The 23,190-nt window shown below is 44.5% G+C and overlaps 1 protein-coding gene across 1 annotated transcript in view; it reads left to right on the top strand.

The window, feature by feature from the left end:
• The window catches only part of ALK (ALK receptor tyrosine kinase), a 734,717-nt gene that overhangs the window by 218,845 nt on the left and 492,682 nt on the right, over positions 1-23,190 (top strand). The window contains exon 2 of the mRNA XM_068966737.1: positions 4,647-4,766. Coding sequence (XP_068822838.1) covers positions 4,647-4,766 — 120 coding nt within the window. The remainder of the gene's footprint in view (positions 1-4,646; positions 4,767-23,190) is intronic.

Genomic DNA, 23,190 nt, shown 5'->3' with positions numbered 1-23,190 from the left:
CTGCTAGGAAATGGAGAATGTTCCTTTTGTACAGTCTGGAAAATGGGGAAGATCTGGCAAAGAGGAGTAGAGAAGACCTGCCACTGAGGTAGGAGACAAGGGCTATGGCAGCCAAGGGCTGCGTGTCACTGAGACGTGAAGAATCTCAGAAGCAGTGAAGATCAGCGTGATCCAGTGCCGCTGAGTGGTCCAGCAAGAGAAGAACCAAGACTCATTCACTGTAACCTGGGGTCTTTGGTGACCTTGACCCAGCCAAGTGCAGACGATCCTCATTTAATTTAACGGAAGAGGAATGAGAGAGGAAAAGTAGAGACAGAAGCACAGACAGATCTTTTTAAGACGCTTAGCTGTGAAGGAGAGCAGGAAATGGGAGGATGGCTGAAGAAGAGTGTGCGGGTCAGGGAAGTTTTTTCCTTTTTTTTTAAAAGATGTATATACACTTGCTGCAGATGAGATTGACTTGGAAGAGGAGGGGAAACTGTTGATACAGAAGAAAGGGCAAACTACTGCACCAGTGGATTTCTTGGGACGTGATGAGATTAGCAACTAGGTGGAGAGGCTGCCACTGCTTAGAGTGTGGTCAGCCTGTTTTAGCAGGAGAGAAGGTAGTATATAAAGTTACTGATACCTCTGAGTTGATAGATTTGCTTCTCTTTTTTCAATAAAATAAAAAGTTCACTAGCTGAGAAAGTGGAGGAATGGGGGTCAGGGATTGGAGGCTTGAGGGGTAAGAAAACCTTAGAAGTAGTGAGACTAGAAGAGCGAGGGTGAATTGAGCCCATCAGGGAATTCAGAAGAATTCCTGGGCAGTCCTGAGGGTCCTCTGGAGGTTTGTGGTCATAATTTTAAAGTGAAACTTTTAAGCATCTGGTATACTCCTCCCCTCCTCTCCTACCACCACATTCAGATGCTCAGGATAACCGTGAAGGACGAAAGGACAGGAGTTGCACTTGTTTGCAAGGGAGTTATTGTAGTGGAATTATTATTGTGACGAATCCTGGAATCTAAGTTGAGGATGCAAGAGGGGTGACACGTGGTCGGAAAAGAGTAGTGTTAAGAAGTTAGAGGTTTCACTGTGCCTAGATAACCTGTGGTACCTGGAAAGTAGATCCCCCTAATCCCCTCCAAAACCTAAAACAATCTTATCTGTAGCCAATCAAAAATGTCCTCAGTCCAGAGTACATTACTTTTCCCCTCAGGTGGTTTTGGCTATCACTTGGACTCCTGGAAGCCCTTGCTCCTACTTTCTCCTCTCCTTTCCTTTCTACCCCTCTCCCTCAGGGTCCAAGATACGCTCCCTTTGAACCAGAGGGTCTCAGTTCATACCTTCACCCCATAAGTCTGTGCTAGTGAGATTCACTCTGGATCCTCACATTTCCAGAGGAAAGCACCAAAAACCCAAGCTTCTTTCTTGCTTAAATGGATTACTTCTTATGCATAGCTTTTCTCTATGCTGGAAACCCCCATTCCCACCAGGGCTGAAGGTGGGTAGGAGGTGGAAATGAAGTGTAAAGGGAGCAGAGAGCTTCTTCCCTGCACTTAAATGCAGTGCTTTCTTCTTTCTAGTCTACGTTTATGCATATTCTATTAACATTAACTAGAACCCACTTCTGTGTCAGTGCTTCTGATTTTGACAAACAACTTCATTCTTGTACACTGTGCTTTTTCTTAGTCTTTATGCTTTCAGGTGAGGAGACCCATCGTTTTGGTTGACCTCCATTAGCTCCTCCAGTCTCATGCAGCAAATCATTATCCACTTCCCTCTGGGGACCATGTGTGAACCCAGCCTACTAGCAGAAATTCTAGAATTCCTATAAGGGTGGAGTAAAAATGCATGCTTTCTCTCCAATATTCAACTTTGAAAGTGCTCAACTATTTATTGGCATTTTTGGTGGCTCAGAATCTGCCCACAATGTGGGAGACCCAGGCTTGATCCCTGGGTCAAGAAGATCCCCTGGAGAAGGGAATGGCTACCCATTCCAGTCTTCTTGTCTGGAGAATTCCGTGGACAGAGGAGCCTGGCGGACTACAATCTATGGGGTCACAAAGAGTAGGGCATGACTGAGCGACTCACACTTTCACTTTCGGATGTAAAATGGTTTAAGTTGACGTCTTTAGGAGTGACCCACAGTGAGGTCCATGGCTCCTTGCTAGGCCATGACTCAGCCCTCAGAGCCCTCCTTTTGAATTATTTCAGATACTTTTTATCCCTGAGTATATAACCTGAGCCCTATCCATATTAACTTAATCTGCCATCCATGCCCACGCACAGATTCATAAGTGCCTCCTGATGTCTAGCCCCATCCGCTTGGTGCTTCACATCCAGGAAGAAGTTAATACCATTCCCAAACTGTATGGCTAAGAAAAATGACATAATTCTGAAACTGGGAAATATCACCTAGACTTGATCTTCCTGTTGCTTCAGAATTATTTAAAATTTGAGCTCTGCTCATGACTCAGACATAGAGGTGCCAATTTTTATTCACATGGGGTTCTTTGCAAGGAGTTGATTGTCAAAGCCTTCTCATAACCCTCACACTGTTGACCAAGTCTGGAGCAAACTCTCATCTCTGATCTTGGCCATTGACCAGTGGGGACGCTGAAGGGCCCTATAGAGCACTGATCACCATGGAGTAGTTTGTGGGAGCCCCTGCAGGGCGGTGTGAGGAGCGAGGGCTATAGCATCAGGCCAACCTGATCTGTTGACTCTGTGGTCTCCTGCCTGCGGGTCACGTGGCCACAATCAGGGCCTCTAACCTCTCTCAGCCTTTGTTTCCCTGTTCTCAAAATAAGGACCAATAATAGTGTTGATTCACAAGGTTGTTGTAGGAATCGAGTGCAATCACACATTGAAAGCACTTACCACAATGCCTAGTCCATGTGTGCTCAGTTAGCGTTATTCTTTAAAAGTCTAATAATCTCAAGCCCGCTCTTAAGTAGACCTGGGTGATCTTGGACCTCAATTCTCTCAGCCCCATTGCCCATCTATAAAACAGAGTTGATATGAGGGTGAAATGAGGTGGCTGCTCTCTCAAACTTACTAGTATAACATCTGACTCCTTCCAGTGCATTCCTCTGAGCCATTTTGGAGAAATGCTACAAAAGATGTATCTAGGCACCAACCAATTCAACTCGTTTCTGTTTAGATCACGTGTGAGAGAAAATTCAAAAAGTCTTTTCTAGATACTCAGGCCAGCACTTCCAACTCCAGTCTTTGGAAGGCAGAAAGAAGAATGTTTCTTTGGAAGGAGAGTATAGAATGCCCATTCTGTTCTAGTTACAGGGACAAGTGGGCTTCACGAAAGGGCAGCGCCTATAGATAAAACAGTGGAGCAGCCTGGAAACAAAAGGCTGCTGGGACCACTCAGAGCAATGATTTCCTTAAAGCATATGCAGAGGGACTGATACTGTAAGGGGACTGAAGGCATAATAGGGCCTGGAGGAGTACATGCTGGAAGTGATGTGGAAGGCTGCTGCTACTGTTGCTTCCTTTTCTTTTTTCTTTTCTTCCTCTACTTCCTCCTTGTGAAATCACTCCAGGTGGTTTAACACTTTCTGTTTGAGTAGCAAGCCAGCCCACTCATGGTAGAGCATGGCTTCTTGAGGTCAGGCAAACCTGGCTTCAGTTCCTGATTCCATCATTTGCCCTCTAAGCCTCAGTTGTTGCATATGTAAAACTGAGATGGTAATGGTTATCTCAGGGAGTCATTGTGAAATTATGTGAGTTAAGAGCCCAGCATGGTGCCTCATCCATGGAAGCTGCAGAAGAAATTCTAGTTCCCTTCTTTGCCTCCTGCCCACACTCAGCCTATCTCCTAAACAGATAGGCTCAAACTGGTCAAACTGGTGCTTTAATAGAAAAAGTTTTACCTGCCTTAAGACATTAGCAAATAGCAATTGGGTTGGGGATTTCTGGGAAGAACTGCATAAGACCATGCAGCCTATGTTGGTTTGATTTGTAGATACATTATAATTACTTTCCACCACATGAAACCCACTTGAGGTACTTTTAAGCAAAGGAATAATGGTGCTTTTACTCTTTTTCTCTCAATCCTTCTTTCTCTCATGCAAATCAGAAACATTAATCCTTTGTGGCTCCCCTGAACTCTCAGCTATAGGAAAACTCATCACCTAGCAATTTCCCCCCGAAAATAGCATAATTGTCAAAACTCATAACTTCTGAGTGCGGTTTCAACATTCTTATTGATAAGTCAATAACCCAAGCAAACAACATTAGATGAAGTTACAAGTCTGAACATAAAGTAGAATGGAGGCATTATTTGAATGCAGTGAATTAAAATTCTCTGTAAAGTTGCTCAAATTCTCATAGGCAGAACAGACTTTGGATAGAACTATTAGACCAAACCAGGAAGTATCCTGGCTTCTAGTTCTTCTACTATACATCTTTGGCATGGCCTAGTCACAAGATTCAGGCTTCTTAGATCTTACTGCCCTTGGTAGAAAATGTGGATTGAGGTCCTGAGGTCAATTCAATCTAGTAGTGGCTCAGTCTTTTTCCCCCTCATTTTCCAATTGATGTCATGAAAGCCTCCTCTGAATTTTCTTTTATAAGCCATATGAGTGACAGCTAAAAGACACATCCCGAGCACAAAGATCAGTATTCTCTTTGTCTTTTTTATGTTCAGGTCAGAGCTCCTTGGAGTCACCAACAAACCTGCCTTCTCTTCCTCCCGATTCTTTTGCATGGAATCTGACCTGGATAATGAAAGATTCCTTCCCTTTCCTGTCTCATCGCAGCCGATACGGTAAGTATATTTTGTTAGTTATTTGTAATGTATAGTCACCATCTCATAATTAAAGAAGCTGTGAGTTGCAATTAGTGATGTATGGCTTGTCTTTCTGTGCCCTTAGTCTTCCATTGACAGCCACCTCCATAAGACCATTGCCCCCAGGCCTGGCCTCTCCAGACTGTCAGCTGTCTTCTGTATCTGAAGGAAGCCAAAGGCTTTGTGGCTGCCACATCTTATCCCAGCTACCTTTATGTGTGTGTGGTATTCCTGACTGCCCCTTACCCACCATGAGATGTAATGCTTTGACTTACATTACATCAAAATGTAATGTTTGCATTTTGACTGTGGCTTTCTAGATACATGGTTCTACATGAGTGTCTCTATAGTGATCTCTTGAGAGAGGATTATTATGAGGGTCATGGATCTTCTGGGGCCCCTCAAGTGATTCCCTGACATTTAGGTACCTCCTTAAAAGTACCCAGACATCTTCCTAGATATTATTTCAGTTCATTTGATTCTGCAACAATTTTGGAGGTAAGGAGGCCAGGTCCCATTTCATTTTTACAGATGCAGAAACTGAGCATAAGATCATACAAAGTGGATTTTCTAACTACAGAAGCAGAATTCTTCCCTTCACTTTTTCTTCTAGGGAGCTACCTACTCACTCTGTTAGGCTGAGGCCAGAATTACATGGTATAGCATTCCTCATCCTCTGTCCTTATCCTGCTAGTTCACAGAAGCTGGGCCTCTGCAGAGGAAAGGGAAGGTTTGGAGGAGAACTAATGTATTTCTACTTGGACATTTTTTTCTTCTCTTGAACTCCTCTAGGGTGAACTCTGTGAGGGCAGGCACAAAGCTCTGTTTGCTTCTCACTTTAACTTATCACAAAGAAGAAACTCATAGAGGCTAGTCCCTGATAAATGACTGCAGAGGCCTTCCAGGATGGAATTAACTCATCAGGCCTGATTCAATTAAAAATTTATGAACCTAGTACAACACTGAGTTCTAGATTCCCTTCTGGGCATATTTGCCTATTCTTGCCGCTCGGTTTCTGCCCCTGGGCTTGAGCTTTTTAAAGTGCACCTAACAGAGATCTTCCATGTGCTAGTGTTTCCATTTGTAAAGCAGTAAGTCTGGGTTCAGATTAACTGTAACTTTCAGTTCAAACTTAAAAAAGAAATGCATCAAAACCCCTAGGGCAGTTTAGAATGGTACTCTTCTAGGATGTTTTCTGCTACTCCTAAGCCGCCCCTGGTAGGAGGGGAAGGTCATTACTTTTCGGGAGATTCCAGATAAAAATTACTTCTTGATTTTATTTAGGCCAGACACTGAGTGTTATCTTAGGATAAGAAAAGGTGTTTATAAATAATTGAAATCTGGTCCTTTGTACTGTTATTGCTTCATAAACCCAGATTTGTGATAGAAGCAGTCTTTGGATAATGTTTTTGTATTTGCTCTCAAAGTCACTCAGTATTTCCACAACTTTTATAAAACGTAATGTCCAAAAAAGTCAAGTCTGCCTCTTGCATGACACAGAGAGCATTGCATTTATTCTCTCTCAAACATCCAAAAAGAGGTTTCAGGTTAAAAGAAGAAAACCACTGGAGCTTATTTAAACTGCTAGCACTCCACTGTTTGACTCTAATATACCTACTTCCTCTTCCTGGGCCTCCCCTTTCTCATACATAGAATGAGGGTGAGGTGGCCTGCTCCAGGGGGGAAAAGAATAGATAAGGGCGATTCCCAAGATTCCTTTCAGATGTTCCTTGAGCCTGGAATCCTCAGAATTTCCCTTCTTGGCAGAGGAGAGAACCAAAACCATCGGTCAGACATTGCCCAAATGCTCAACAAGGTACCGAAGTCAGCACCATCATTGCTATCGATTCACAGGGTGAGAAGAGATGATTCTTGGTTGGTGGCTCCTTGACTGAGTGAGGTGGTAACTTCAGAGCCTTTTCGTCTTCTTCCTGTATTTAATTCAGCTGAGACCATAGAACTTAGCTGTCTCCACCACCACCTGTGTGAGCTTGGTCCCGTGCCACGTGTTAGAGGTGATACAAAAGCAAACACGAGCGAAACTTACTCTTCCTCTCTCTGAGTTCACTGGCCAGAGAAACAGTTCTGTAGGCAGTTCAACCTGGAGAAGGCAATGGCACCCCACTCCAGTACTCTTGCCTGGAAAATCCCATGGATGGAGGAAGCCTGGTAGGCCGCAGTCCATGGGGTCGCTAAGAGTCAGACACAACTGAGCAACTTCACTTTCACTTTTCACTTTCATGCATTGGAGAAGGAAATGGCAACCCACTCCAGTGTTCTTGCCTGGAGAATCCCAGGGACAGGGGAGCCTGGTGGGCTGCCGTCTCTGGGGTCGCACAAAGTTGGACACGACTGAAGCGACTTAGCAGCAGCAGCAGGCAGTTCAACCCACTGCCACAAAGAGCACCTCTGGGGCATGGAGGTTGAAGACTAGTCCCGAGACACACAGCAGAGAGAACTGAAGGCTGAGACTCCTGTCGCCTTAAGGATGTTTGCAGGGCTCAGCCTGTGTCTATGAACCAAAGAGGCCAGCAGGCTCACTGGTCATAAATTCACAACTTTCAACTGCTATGAAAGACATTTTAAGAAATGTTAACAACTTCATTAATTTTAAGACCTCAAACTTGGGTAGAGAAATTTGACTGGAAAATTGCTGCCCAAAGGGATAGTTCTTCAGACAACAAGAAGTAAGTAAGACTCGGCAAGTCAGTGTGGGCCCTGAGTGATGGAGCTTGGTGCTGGCTGGCTGTCCTCACCTGCATTCTGCGGTGAAGGTGGGAGGGAACGGCTGGTGGGGAGGTAGGAGAGGGCGGCCGTGGTAGGCTTCAGCAGCACAACCACAGGCATCATGATAGACAGTGGCGGCCAGCCCTCTCAGGCAAGCTGTCCAGGACTGAATTGAGTATGGCTTTCTTCTCCACTGGTGTTTTATGAGAAGAGACGAGGTGGATAGAGGCTAATAAGATTTACTCACCCCTGCCTGTAATTATCTGCTTGAGGAAAAAGTTTGACCTACCTTTTTGAAGTCTCCCCATATTTCTTCTAATTTACGTTGGGGCCTTTTATGTTGTGTAAAATATATTCTTTTCAATGGCATTTTGTATCAGACTCCAGCTCTTTCTCATCTTGTCTTGAATGATGGGAGCCTGCTAATTTCATCATCAACAAACAGAGCTGCACATTCTTCCCTCAAGGCTTTGAAGAAGGGGGGGGGGGCCGGTGTATAAAGAAACAATTTTTTTTTCCCTTTTATCATCCAGCTCTGATGCCTTAGAACTTATTTATAGGCTTGGTTAAAGGACTGGGCTCCAACTCCCTACCCAGATAAAAATCTGTTTCATTTGGAAGCTCCAGGTAGTAAGAGATTACAGGGTTTTGATCACCTTGAGTTCTAGAGCCACAAAAGCAGATCGTATTCCCCCCCTCCCCCAGCTTTAATTCATGTTTACCATTCTGGGTTTAGGAAGAATCAGATCATGTTTTAGAGCAAAGTAACCAAAGTTTCTGCCCAGATGAGAATGAGAAAAAGAATTTTCATTTATTGGGAAAAGAAGTTTGATACTTTGCCAAACTTTTCCACAGCCCCCTTTCTCACTTAAGTGTGTTAAAAAATTGTGGTGGGTGAAAATTATTTTATATCCCACTTTGTAGAAAGGTAAACTGAGGGCTCAAGATATTGGTTAACCATGTTACCAAGTTACTGAGCTGGTGAGCATTAGAAAAGACTGAAGTCAGATTTTCTGACTGCAAGTTGGGTGCTCGTTCTACCACATCAAAAAGTTAATTCAAAGGTAAAGTCCTTATTCTATAGAAAGGACTCTCATTTCCTGGACAGCCTGACCACTCAGTTTGGACTAAATGACCAATCAGATCCAAGATCTGGGCAGCTCTAGGACCAAGACTCGATGTCCCCAAATTGAGACTATTCCAGGGAAGCTAGGGTAATTCACCTCTTCCTAGATGTGAATGTAACCGTCCCCAACCCAAGAGCATGGGCAGTCTTGCCTCCCCTACTATAGACTCTGATCCAGTATACCAACAAGGTATACTGAAGTCTTTACCCCCACTGTCTGTGAGTATGACCTTAGTTTAAAATAGGGTCTTTGTAGGTGCAGTTGAGTCCACACTGGCTTAGAGTGGGTCCTAATCCAATATAGCTGATGTCCTTGTAAGAAGAGAAAGCAAAGATAGACACAGACACAGAGACTGAACATCATGTAATAATGGAGGCAGAGATTAGAATGATGCATTTTCAAGCGAGGAATGCCAAGGATTGCCAGCAACCACCAGAACTAAGGGAAGTCATTGGACAGATTCTCTCCTAGAGCCTTCAGAGCATGGCCCTGTTGGTGCCTTGATTTCAGACTTCTGGCCTCCAAAACTGTGAGAGAATAATTCTCTGCTATTTGAAACCAGCCATTTTGTACTGTTTTGTTATAACCGTCCTGGTAAAATAATGTAGTGCTTCATCCCTCCAGTCCTCCAATGTCCAGAAAACCGAATCATGGAAAAGAAAGGTTCCTCCCAATATCTCAACATCAGAGCACAACAAAGTCATTGTTGGACTTTAAATAAAAGTTCTGTTAAAACTTTGTCTACTTTCAAGCCCATTGGGACCCATCCAATTTAGGTACTGGTGTTTTTGGAAACAAAGAAAGATTAGACTTTTTAATTACTTCCCTTGCTGCTGCTACCACCATCACCAGTCTTGTTAATGTATCAATTTCTTTGAAAAGACTGCGTAATTTAAATCTCTCTCTCAAAAAAAAAAAAAAAACAACCTCCCACAGAATAAAGAATGGTAAACAAAAAGCCCTCCAGCCCCCCGTGGGATATACTTCATAGCTCCGGCAGGAAGTCAGTCTGATCACGTTCCTCAAATTACACATGTGATGTGGCTGGCCATGGTCTGACATACTGCCCTCAAGAGCCTGGCGCTTCCAGTGAAAAGCAGCTCCACAAGGGAGCCCTAGTGGGCCCTTGTCACAGCTGAACGCTTTCTTACCAGGTCCTCTGCCCTGATAGGCCAGGCCTTTTCCTGTTCTCTTCCCGGTCCACTGAGCCAGGAAGCCAAGTTCGTCCCTTGTCCGTGCCTCTGTATGTTTCTCTATTACGTGATAAGCCAAGGCTCTGGATGTAGTCACCAGAAAGACTGAGTCCTGTGGGGAACAGCAGTACCAGCAGTCATTCAAGACCAAGAGCAGGCAACATTTGTCACCATGAGGACCAGTGGCCTGCTGGGAACCAATGAGCTCAGTCTGTGGAAGTCAAGGGGAAAGTAGTTGGCTTAGATGTTTTGAGGAGAGATTTGTTTAAAATGCTCTACTCGATCATATCCCTTGCCTTTAAAATAAAGACACATAGATCCACTCAATAAATACCAACGAATTACCTCTATGTTAATGGCAGACTGAAATGGAAAGGAATCAAGTCAGATTAAAAGGTAATAAAAAATGATAATAAAAGAATAATTGACCAACTGACACAAAAGCAAGAAAGGCAAATCAAAAGAGATCCATTTAAAATGACTGTCACAGAGAGAGCAGAAGAGAAATTAACAAAAGGGAAAGAGTGAGATGGGTGAGGAACAGGGACAGACTGACGGATAAGCAATGTGGAGAGCATCACTCAGTGTTGTGTGGTCTCCTGGTCATGCATTCGTGCTCCTGTTAACATAGTCTCAGCTCTCACGCCTGGGAAGGTGGCTCCCCAAAGCTTTCTCTGATCTTGAGCATCATCCTCCTGAGAGCTGTTTCTGCACCCCTACCTATCTGCCTGCATCATTTCCCCCTTAGTGTGTCTGTGACACACAGAGAATGGGATAATGGATATAAACACTCTTTGAGCACTAACTGTATGCCTGGTTCTGCTCTAGGCATAGCCATGCTAAATGCCAATAGCACAAGAAGTCTTGAGGATGAGGCAGACCTGCATGCTGTAAGACAGGTGCAGTAACAGAGGCATGTCCAAATCTCCCTGAAACACAGGGAGGGAGAGCCAGTTCTATGAAGGACTTCGGAGGGTAGACGTTCAGGAGACAGGGACTGCTGAGCTGGGCCCTGGACCCTGGTGCCACTTAGATCTCTGGGAAGGGCTTTGCAGGCAGAGGGAATGAATGCGCAGAGGGGTGATGAGAAGCAGGTCAAGCCCAGTGACTCCGGGTAAAGATGGTCTGGGAGAGAGGAGCCTGGAGAAACAGTTAGTTCTGGGTATACTAAGTGTTCAGTTATGATCCTATGTGTGAAGCATAGGCTGGAAAAGGAAGGGCAGGAGGGGAACCTGGGAGAGATTCCAGCTATAAGGTGAGAATGACTAGGTTGCCCTTGTAGGAGATCCAACTTGAGTAATTGAGTAGATGAAGATCCCACCATCAGAGTACAGAGGAGGAGAAATATTTGACAAGGAGAGTTGGTGACTATGACATCGAGAGAGAGAGAGGAGACAATGGAGAGACTATATTGAACCAGTTACATCTGAAGTGCTTTCAGGACACCCAGGTAAAGATGGTCAGTAGAGAATTGTAAATCTGTCTTGGCTTTGAGGAGAGAGGTGTGATAGACAATGGTTAGCACAGACTATGACGGACGCTGTGATTGAAGAGGAGCATGACAAACAGTCACAGATGGAGAAACTGAAAAGATAGGAGGGGAACCAGAAGGTGGAACAGCCAGAGAAACCAAAGGGATAAGAATTTTACATGCGGGAGTCACCAGCAATGTCAAAGCTGCCTAGAGAACTGCCATTCTGGGCGTGTTTCCTGCTTTCTCATTCCATTTTGTCCCTGGTTAATTTGTTTTCCTTTCCTTGAACCTGTCTCCCTAGATCCCACTGCTCTAGCTTGCAAAGCCCAGCTCAGTCCCTGCTTCTACCTCAGGCCTTTTTCTGAGTACCCAGGCTAACCTGATGTCTCTTTCTCCCTGTAATTTTTTTTTTTTTAATGGAGAAAGTTAATGAAAATGTTTGATAATACTAGGGTTGCATCATCCCCCTCTTGAAATCTGAAAAGAATCTGACTTGTACAGGGAATGGTTATTTCCTGAGCATCCCAAATTCTCCAAGAATTCCATCACATGATACCCTCTCCACAAAACCTGGGGCTTTCCTGATGGTTCTTATGAACCAAATTACTTTCCTAGTTTGTATTTCATCCTTTTTATGGTCCAAGTGTAAACTAGGTCACCTGATAAAGCAGTCATGGATGGGTCTAATTTATTCAACCCAAGGTAGAGATGTTAAATGTCACTTTTCATCTATCTATCTATTATACATTCATTCATACAGTGGGTATCTACAGTTTGCCAAGCTCTTTGTTCCTGCCCCTCATAGAGATTCTAGCCTACTTTTAAAATTTATTTACTTTTTAATTAATTTATTTTTAATTGAAGGATAATTGCTTTACAATACTGTGTTGACTTCTTTCCATACATCAGCATGAATCAGTCATAGGTATACATATGTCCCCTCACTCCTGAACCTCCCTCTCACCTCCCAGCCCATACCGCCCCTCTAGGTTGTCACAGAGCACCAGGTTGAGCTCTCTGTGTCACACAACAAATTCCCACTGGCTATCTGTTTACATATGGTAGTGGTAATGTGTATGCTTCAATGTGGAGAAGGCTATGGCACCCCACTCCAATACTCTTGCCTGGAAAATCCCATGGACGGAAGAGCCTGGTAGGCTACAGTCCATGGGGTCGTGAAGAGTCGGACACGACTGAGCGACCTCATTTTCACTTTTCACTTTCATGCATTGGAGAAGGAAATGGCAACCCACTCCAGTGTTCTTGCCTGGAGAATCCCAGGGACGGCAGAGCCTGGTGGGCTGCCTGTGCATCTACGGGGTCGCACAGAGTCGGACACGACTGAAGCGACTTAGCAGCAGCAGCAGCATGCTTCAATGCTGCTCTCTCGACTGGCCCCACCCTCTCCTTCCCCCACTGTGTCCACAAGCCTGTTCTCTGTGTGTGCGTCTCCACTGCTGCCCTGCAGATAGGTTCATCAGTTAGCCTAGTTCACTTTTATCATAGGTCACAGGTCTAAGGTGTTTCTAAATATCTGTCTGAATGGTGCTGCTTAAACACTTGTATGATTGTTTTGTATCTGTACCCCTGGGTCTGATGAACTGTCAAACCCGTATGAAGGTTTACTTGGGAAATAAGACTTTCCACTTTAGCAAAGATACTGTCTGCCTATTAGATTTAGTAGAGCTTCTTTTTGAAAACCATGTAGTGAGCATTCATACCCCACAGCTAGTGACCAAATTTACCCCAAATCAGGACAACCTGCAAAGTTGTAGACCTCACTGTTCCCATCTTCTCAGCAAGAAAGGTAATATAATGTCTTTCTGCCGCACTTTGCATGTCTGTGTCACACTCTCTTCATATCTTAGTTATGTATGGCCCTGAATCATCCTGATTCCTAAACTGGAAGTTCTTAGAGGTTAGTAATCCACATCTTATTTCCTTTGCATCCCCAGTGTTTTGTACTTAGTTGCATTCTTAAACATACACTGGATGAAACTTCAACATATGCTGAATGGTCCAGAGGTCGACTAGGAGTATACTCAAGTCCCTCAATTCCCAGTCTTTTCTGCTCCTGGGGATCTCTATTTTAGTAAAAGGTATGGATGTTCCCTTAAGCCCTGTTACTCCTAATGTCATATTAATCAGGAAAGACATGTGTAAGGCCAGAATAGTTCCTAGGCTGGACATATTTTCATTTAGAAATAAAATCTGTGTCTTTAACTACTTTGAGCAGGCTTTTTTTAAAAAAAATCTCAATCTAAAAAAGCACATTCAGCAGACATGAGTGAGCTGAGGAATTTTTGTTTTGACAGCTTTGGGACATCTGAGATATTGTATACAGAGCATTTCTAACCAGTCTATAAAGACATGTGTCCAAAACATATGCAGGAAAATGGCTGATCAACAGTGAGAAAAATGAGAGGAAATCCTCTTAAAGTGAAATGTTATGGGAAGAGCTACCTCAGGGGCAGAACTTCATGACAGAACAGACTTCAGATTAACAAGACTTTAACCAGCCCATTTGAATAGATGACTAGAATAATTTGGTCTGTGAGAAATTCACAGAAATGGTGAGCTTTCGGGGCCCACAGCAGTCTCATCAAATAGCCTCATCGTACAGCGGGTAAATTAGGCGCAGCGAGGTCATTGATCTGCCCAGGGCTAGTAACACAGGTGAGATTCAGACCCAGGCCACCTGCTTGTCAGACCCTACAGCTGTCCCCTGCTCCTGCCCCTGGGTGGTTCATATTTTCTCAGTACTTGAGCCACAAAGTATTTCCTCACATGTTACTCCCAAATATTGCTTTACTCATATTATCACTTTAACTCTGTGGGTCTCTGTCAGCCTGGCGGTTCTTGCTGCCCTAAAGCTTACATCAGTGTAGGGTCAGTACCATCCTGATGTGGGTAAGCTCACTCAGTCTAGTTGCTTCACCATCACCTGGAGAGCTTCTTTTTAAAATAATCTTTAAAATATTTGTTTTATTGTGTATTTGGGTGTGCCAGTTCTTAGTTGCAGCAAGTGGGATCTCTGATCTTCATTGCATCATGAAGGGTCTTTTAACTGCAGCTGCAAACTCTTAGTTGTGGCATGTGGGAGCTAGTTTCCTGCCCAGGGACTGAACCCAGGCTCCCTGAATTGGGAGTGTGGAGTCTGAGTCACTGAACCACTAGGGAAGTCCCCTGGAGAGCTGAAAAACAAGATTCTGGGATGTGGGGACTGTAGGGTTAGGTTTGGAAGCTATAGATCTTTCATTCACCTCCTAGTTGCCAATGAGAATCTCCTCTGTGACATGGAAGCAAGACATCTTCCAGCCTCTGTTTGAATGATGGGGAAGAAGCTCAGTTGGGATCGAGATGTGAATTTCAGTCTCAGCTCTGATTCTTAAGAGTGATTTTACCGTCAGTGACAACCACTCTCCTTGATTCTCTTTGTCATCTGAAGAGTGGGAATGGTCATGATTCCTAATTGAGAGCATCACTGTCAGGATTAGCTGTGGGGACAGAATTCCATGTGTTGGAGCATAGGTGCTTCCCTAATGCTCTCTGAAGGGGAATGAGAGCTGCTCCAGTGAGAGGCCAATAGCCTGCATTTTGGTGGCATGACTCTATTTGCTAGAATATTTTTCCTTAAAACTCTTAAGTCCCTAGTTTTGTCCTCTGAAACCTGAGAGCACTTTATCCTGAACCATGATACTCTCTGAGCTGGGATTTAATGCTGAGCAGTCCAGCTTCAAAATTCACATGACTGCATGAAAATAAGCAAACTATTCCTCACCCTCCCTGGAATAACCTCATTCCTTCCTCTATTCTTAAACTTCCTAGCTAAATCTTTATCATCTGCCAAAATCCTTTCACCCTTCAAACTGCAGCCCCAAAGTTGCCTCTTCCATGAGCCCGTGATCCTTCCAGCCAGGTCTCTCTTGTTCTGAGTTCCCATGGCTTCCGCAGGTCTGCTTATGGTGAAAGTCAGGTGTGAGTAAGTCTTTCTCTCCCACCGGATTAGGAGTTTCTGAAGGTCACAGAGTCTGTGTTAGGGAAGCCTGTGTTTTGAGATTGGCACCAGAGAGGAACCTCATGATCACCTCCAACACTCAGGAGGTCCTCACCGGCAGATACAGATGAGTGAGTGGGGAGGGCCATCTTGCATGAGGTCGGGACTTCCCAGGACCCTCAGCCTTCTCCGGTTGTTGGGGCTGCCACACTACTCAGAGATCTCCTCCAACCATCTAGTTTCAGGAATGATCCCATTTGGGTGGCTGCCATGCTGAGCAGTGTACAAAGAACATGTTTTCACCATGCTCTCTAGATCTGGCCTCATTCTGCTAGAGATACCATGTTCTGCATAAACGCTTCCTGGAAATTGCAGGCAGAAAACTGGCCTAGAAGCCCAATTTGGACTTTAGTCTTAGCTTTCTGCTCCTCCAGAACCTGGGCTATGCCACTTTGGCCAAGTTATTTCACCTTCCTGAGCCTTAGTTTTCCTATCTGTAAAATTAAGAGGCTATTAACTTCAGAATTTAAATTATTTCTAATTTTCTGTTCTGGAATGAAGAGCCAAGTCCCATTTCTTCAATCTGTAATATTGTTATGGCCACAGATAAGGGAAATGAGAATTGAGCTTTCTGTGCTGATCTCCCACCCTTGTGGGCATGCATGCACACACACTCCCTCCTCTGAGACTGTCTTCTGAGGCTGTGTTTATATAATTGATTGATTGAAGGAGACTTGGCCCTTTTTTGCTGCATCTTGATTATAAGTGAGCCAAGCAGATGTCTTAAATTGGGTGGTTGGTTCCCAGATACGTTGTAGGGAGGATGCTGGTGGGGAGGAAGTGAATGATTTTAGTTCTGGGGTCCCTCCAAGTGAATAGTGGTGGGGGAGTGCAAGCAGGGGGCAGGCCTCGTAAAGAGTGTGACCAGAATGTTGACGGTAGCTGGTGGATTAACACAGAAGATGACTGGTAGGCTAAGTGCTCCTTAAGAAGAAAACCCAGAGGAGAAAGGAGAAAGGAGCCTGAGCTGGAAGTCAGGACTCTTGGGATTCTGCTGACCAGCTGGCTAGAGCCAGATTAGAAAGCTTGTTTCAGCCATGCCCAAAGGTGAAATTAGTCTTAGGAGGATGGAGATGGATGAGATCTGAGGATCATCTACCTCGGTTTTCAGATGAGGAAACTGAGGCCTAGAGAGGTTAAAGGACTTGCTACCTCGGTTTTCAGATGAGGAAACTGAGGCCTAGAGAGGTTAAAGGACTTGCTTGAAGTAATATCTCAAGCCAGGTCTTGAACCTAGCTCTTCTTAGTCAAGGTTTAGCGTGACTTCACTTCCAAAGGAAAGCTTGATCAGCTGGTCAAAGTGAGGAGGAGCTTCAACAAGGTTTTACATAGTTCTGCCTTCATTGCTGAACATGCGCCCCTTTATTTCTGCTCTGTGGTGACTGAGCCTGGAGCCAACTGGAGAGCAAGAACAAGGCTTGCCATCATTTAGTAAGAATCAGACTGTGTGTGTGAGTCCCCATGCCAGGTGCTTGATGTGTGTATTGCATTTCATCTTCCTCATAATTCCTTGAGGTGGCCCCTGTTTTAATCCCCACTTTAAAGTGAAAACAAAATCGAGCCACACAGAAATTAAACAATTTGCTCTGAGGTAGCAGCTAGTAAGTGACAGAGTCAAGCTTTCACCTTGAGCAGTCAGACCCCAGTTTGGAGCTTATGTCTCTGTTTACTGCCCAGACACCCTGGTGCCCCTCTGAGGTTTTCATATAAAACAGGACAAAAGAGGATCTTCCTACTTCACTCCTAGACCACCCTTTTCTCTTCCCTTTGTTTTCACATAGCTTCTGGCCTGTGCACAGACTTGCTGTCCAGCAGGAGCTTCCAGCAACCACCAAAAAGCAGCTTGTTGGCAGAAGAGAAGCCAGGAAGCCTTATTGGAGATTATTTTAGCCATTAGATCATTGTGAAATATTTGAAACCTAGCTATGTATGCAGCTTATTCCAGAAAAATGCAGTATGGGTTTTTTAGAATTTTAAAAATTGTTTTAAGGTATCATTTAACTTGTTTGTCACTCACAGCTTTGAGTGATAATAGTAAAAATTACCAGGTTAGGAACTGGAATTTAGAACAATTCTAAACTCACCCACTGTGCATCCTTTGGCAAGCTCCTCTATAGCTCTGGATTCAGTGTCTTCCTCTAAGATGGTCCTCAGGGTCTTTCATGATCTTGAGGTCAACATTTGGAAAGTTCTGGGAAATCTCTTGAGAAAAGGAGACCCCACCTTGTGCCTCAGGATTGGTGGCAGCCAAGGGAGTTCTCTTGAGCTGGATTCAATTCTTAAGGCCTGACAGTATTTCAAGACTGCTGGTTCCTGGAGCTTTATCTAATGAACTGAAGTTTCAAATATGAAGCTCTATTTTATGACCTCTAAAGGTCACCTACAAGAAAATTGCCACATGTGTATGGTGCTTCATATGGTTCTTTATTGAATACACAAATCAAGCTTGTCAGGAATACATTGGCATTTGTAATGCCACCCATGAATCATTACAGCCTTAGCTTAAATGTGCCAATAAGCCAAGCCTGAGGAGGTGAGAGCTGGTGATTCAGTAACTAATTTTCAACCTGGCTCAGGCCTGGTGCTGCCTGGAGAGGATGCCATTCGGAGAGGCCTCCACAGCCAGGAGAGATGTCCTCCACTCTGTATGTGAAGGACTCCCTGACCAGCCATATGATCCTGGGTAAATCTTCCCTGGCCTGGGTCTTGATGTTTTCACCTGTCCAATGGGAAAAACAACCTCAAATGTTGCTTCAAGTTCTAACAGCTGACTGCAAATATCACCTTAAGGCAGAAACACCAACCTTCCTGTGGTACAACAAAATACTAAGGAAGTGGTCATGTGCTATTGGTTGCCTGCCCCATGTAAATACTGTTTCTCATGGTGAACAGAAAGCTGTGTACAAAAGGGCATGGATAAATTCTGAACCAGCTAATGTGCATTGGGGATTTCTCCATTCCAAAGACATGCATCATTCTCATTGAGTGCTGCTCCCAGTCCTGGTAAGCTAGCCTTATCACTGAGATGGCTAGGACTCAGAGAGAAGGAGAGAATGCCCCACACTGCACAGCTGACAAGTAGCAGGACTGGAGTCAAATCTCAGGACTTGTGCTCTATCCCCGAGAAACAGTCCTGAAGGTGTTAAGTTGCTTAATAAGACCCATGGGCAAGTATGCATAGGAAAAGACTGCAGAGCTGGGTGGGACCATAGAGACCACCATTCAGGAAATGAGAGACTTCAGGCCCCATGTCAGGCTCTCTGCATCCTGGCAGCTAAGCACTGGATCAAGACTAGAGGGAGGAAAATAACCCCGAGGCAAAAATCACAATTGTGTTGCCGTATGTTAAACTAGTAGCAAGCCTGTTAATTCTGTTTTCAAATGCAGATCCCAGGGCTGAGTATACAGCTGAATAAACTCTGTCATGGGCCCCTGATAATCCAAAAACCTTGCCCATCCCATTCTCAGTTCCCTTAATGGAGACCCTTAGCCTGGCCAAGAAATGGAAAGGACACCGCAGAGGATATCAGGAAAAACAGACATGAACATGGAGTCCCAGACTTTAATGCCGCTGTAGGTTTGACTTTCTGAGTCATGCCCACTGGGAGTAAGACTTGGCTCTTGGGGATGGACACACTGGCTCGGTCCTCGCCTAGGGTATCCCAGGGCTGGCTTTGTGAAGGGGGGAGCAGGACACTCTTTAAGGACAGCTCAGGTGCTTTGGTTCCTGTCTGGCCTCTATCTTGACCCTGCCTGTCCCAGTTCCTGTCTTGCCTCACTGCAGGTCTTGACTGTTACTGGTGTCTGTGGCTCTGAACGAGGGGAAGTCTTTCTGCTGCCTTTTCAATTCATAATTTCCTGTTAGTGAGCTACTGATGTCAAGGCCTTGGGGTCCCATTGAGGAAGCAGGTAGGTGGAAACCAAGTCAGTCACTTCCTATGTGAGTAACCTCAGATGTGACTTCATTTCTCTAAGCTCCAGTGTCTTCCTCTATCAAATTGAGATACGAATCCCATTTAGTTGATAGGAATTCAATAAGATAGTGATATAGGGTGCCTGGCATTGTGTCTGACCATGTTAAACTCTCAGTACATGCTATCCATTATGAGGAATTATTCTCCATCTCCCGCAGGGAGAGATGGGCTCTTCTATAAACATACACTCCTTGCTGCCAGAGTCGAGAACATAAGTCCAAGCTTGACTCCTGGGACACTTGTAATAAGAGACAAATGAAGAGGGGTGAAGTATCATGGGTTTGATAAACATCTTGTTTCTCTCTTTTTCCTATGACTCTGCTTTTCACTCTGTGGTTTTGCTTTCCACTCCTTGTGCTGGGTTGAGGCTGGGCAACATCATCCAATGGGCTCTTATGAACCTGCCCAGGCTGGCACCTGCCACCTGTGGCCTCTAGAAACCAGCCAGCCTCAGAAGACATGTCTTAAAGTCTAAAGGAGGCTGTTGGTCCCTTAATTTGGGTTGTCTAAAGGAAACTTAGGAAACTAGTGGGAGGTCTCTGCATTTATAGGGTTAGGGTGAAGGAGGTACAAAGGATCTTGATCTAAGGGATTTGGGGAAGCTTGAGGTCAGTCTGGATATAAAGGAAGACTGTGGGATTTTCTAAGTACACCCAAGAGAAGACTCTAGAGTCCAAAGTACATCTGCTATCCCTGTTATGCTTGGACAGTGCCTGAAACTTCCATGCAGTCTCCTTCCTGTGGCTCAGGCTGGGAAGATTCCCACCTTGAGCGTGATCGCTGTGGTAGTCACACACCTTCCCAGAGTCCAGATTCAGTCTCAAAGTGCTTGGTCACTGCCAGCTCACCACAGCCAAGGGAACTGGGAATCTCTCTGGGAAGGGCCACCACAGGGCTTTTCTGATGGGTTACTGAACAATTCTTCTGAATGGCTGTGTTTTATACTAGAACAATTTCTTGAAGCTGTTAATTCAGTTTTAGAAATATAACTCATATCCTGGAAGATTTAAGAATATGGGTACAGACAGATAAAAATGTGTGAATACACACACACACACACTCACCCTGGCAGTCATCTGTAAAATCTGCCTGAACTCTCCTTCTTAATTCTTTGAGAATCTTGATGCAAACTGAGTGCCTATGGAGTGTGCTGCACATTGCACCTCCTTTCCTGGGGAGCCCACTAGAGATAACAGCAGGCCCTCATTTAGAGGCAGACAGAGCGAGGGGACCAACAGTCTGTAAGTCTGGTTGTGTTGGCTCACGGTGAGCTCTGTAGAATGACCGACTTCAGAAATGGAGAGCATCAGAGAGGGGATACGCACCATCATTTTCAAATTACAGAAAGCCAGGTGCAGAAAAAGGAGTGGACATGCTGAGGCCCTTCAGCTGCAGTGTGCAGGACTGAGCCTGGAGACACCCTCACTGCTCTACCAAGACCTTTGCCTCGGTAGCATTTGATACTCCTCTCAGCAGGCCAGTTATTTCCAGAAGATTCCATTACTTTATCTTTTTTCCATGATGGAAGTGACTTTCTGTTGGTCACAGTGATTTCAACTATGTGATTAGCAGGTTCTGGAAAGTCTTTTTCTCATTGCTCTTTCTCAGTAGTTAGATTCTCCTGGTTCCAAACGGATATGTGAAAAGTGCAGTCTTGGACCTGACACAGATGAAATATAGATCTGTCCCCTTAGGGTAGTATAGAAGCCTTTATGGATATGACAAAGTTACAGACACAGTATCTAATAATAACCAAAACATAGCACTTCATAGCTTTCTCATATATTATTTAATTTGATCTGTTGGCCCTGGATTAAAATTCTGAAGCTGTGGAGGTGTGAGCTCTTCAGCATTAGTCGGCCCTGGGTCACATTCTGGCTCTGCCTCAGGGCAGTCCTTTCATCTTTGTACAAGTAGAGTAAACTTTCTGAGTCTCAGTTTCCTCAGCTTTAAAGAGAAAACACAATTCACTTGTTAATTTGTTCAGCAGATTAAATATAGTGATATAAGAAATCTCTTTAGCACAGTCCCTGGCCGACAGCTGGGGTTGGTGAATGTTTGTTTCTACCCCTCCCCTTGGGCATGGGCCTGTTCAGCCATTTTGGGTTGCTTAAGGCTGAACACTTCACTGAAGCCCTTAGTTCTTCTGAGTCCTATTTGTAAGAGGGACTCTATAGCACCCACCTCCTGGGGACAGAGTCAAGGAGGGCTAAAGAGAGAGATCCAAGAAACACCCTAGATCTAGAAACTCAGAAAAGGCCTAAGGAAAATGAGCCTTAATCTGCCATTTTTAGGGAAGACAAGTCCCAGATATTATTGCTCAAAAGGCACTAAAGCTAGGTCAGAAGAAACCTGTGTTGAAATTTTATAAGAAATTAAATCAGAATGTAGAAAAGCCCAATCTAATTTCACCCCAAATAAGCAATAATGTTGGCTCCATTTCTATTTAAAGCACAAAGTACATCTTTGACAGCTAAAGAGAAGCTGCCTCAGAGTATGAATTTCAAAACGAACCTATTTGATAATAGGAGTATCTGCCTGGCCTGTTTTACTAGGCAGAATCTGATCCATACACAACCGATCGTCAGTCTCTCCAGAGGTCAAAGATTCAAGGACTGATGATACTTGAGGCTGGGATTGCACGTTCTGTTGTCTGTTTGTGTAACATGCGCACAGAGCACATTTGCTAGGCAGTGTCTGAGCTGGCATGCTGCCCTTCTGTCCTATGTGGAAGCAGGATGACTTTAATTGGAGAAGAAAAGTCAGGATGGAGGATGGGCTTCAGAAGTTGAAGCTCTGGGAAAGGCGCTGATAGTTGTCGATGTGGGGTGGAGGTGGCCACCTTCTGACTTGATCTTCCGCTAATGTGGTTGGGTCTTTTTGATCATTGACAGAGGAGCCAGGCTTAATGGCTATACTTTTCATTATAAGGATAATTTTGTGCTACAAAGTACAAAATGTTGGGTTTTTTCTTCTCTTTGCATTCTGTTATTGAAACTGGGGACCTAGCAAGCAATTCTTGAAGATAAAGGCAGCCTACAATTCATGGACACTAGCTCATAGCAGTAGCTCAGCCCTCAGAAGCATGTAGAAAGTCTTCAAGGCTGATAAAATATGTAGGCAGCAAGTGGCATGTCAACTCAAACAAGCCTAGCTCTGCCTGTTTCAGCTTGACATTATAAAGGTGAATTGTTTGAATCGTGAAAGGGCGAGTGGTATTAACCTTAGGACCAGGAGGATGGCAGCTCTGGAGAGCAGCTGGTACATAAATCTCTGCTGGTTGAGAAGTAGAAAGATACTTAATAGAAGGATAATTGAAGGATTTTTTCCTTCCCCCCCTAAACTTAGTTTGGCCAGTGTCAATAGGAATTATTTTACTCCCAATCCAGGGCAGGGCCAGCTTCTATGGTGTTACTAAAGGACATTCCAGTGACTGGCACTAGATTTGGCACTACTTCTCCTCTGCCTTCTGAAATTCCCAACAGAGAACTTGTCTTGGAGATCAAGGTAACAGTAGCTCCAGAAGCAGCTATTACAATGCACAGTGATAATTGGGAGTTAGTACCCATTAGTGGCTTGCCTGGTGGCTCAGTGGTAAAGAACCCCCCTGCCAATGCAGGAGACACAGGTTCGATCTCTGGGTCAGCAAGATCCCCTGGAGAAGGAAGTGGAAACCCACTCCAGTATTCTTGCCTGGGAAAGCCATGGACAGAGGAGCCTGGCAGGCTACAGTCCATGTGGTCTCAAGAGTCAGACACAACCTAGCGACTAAACACTACCCATTAGCACCACCAAACAGATTGATTTAATAAATTAGATATAACGCTTTAAGACTAGGGACTTTGGAATCT

The sequence above is a fragment of the Capricornis sumatraensis genome, chromosome 1, assembly GCF_032405125.1.
Source record: "Capricornis sumatraensis isolate serow.1 chromosome 1, serow.2, whole genome shotgun sequence".
Taxonomy (NCBI): domain Eukaryota; kingdom Metazoa; phylum Chordata; class Mammalia; order Artiodactyla; family Bovidae; genus Capricornis; species Capricornis sumatraensis.
The sequence above is the reverse complement of the archived record's forward strand: the minus strand, read 5'-3'. Positions and strand labels throughout refer to the sequence as shown.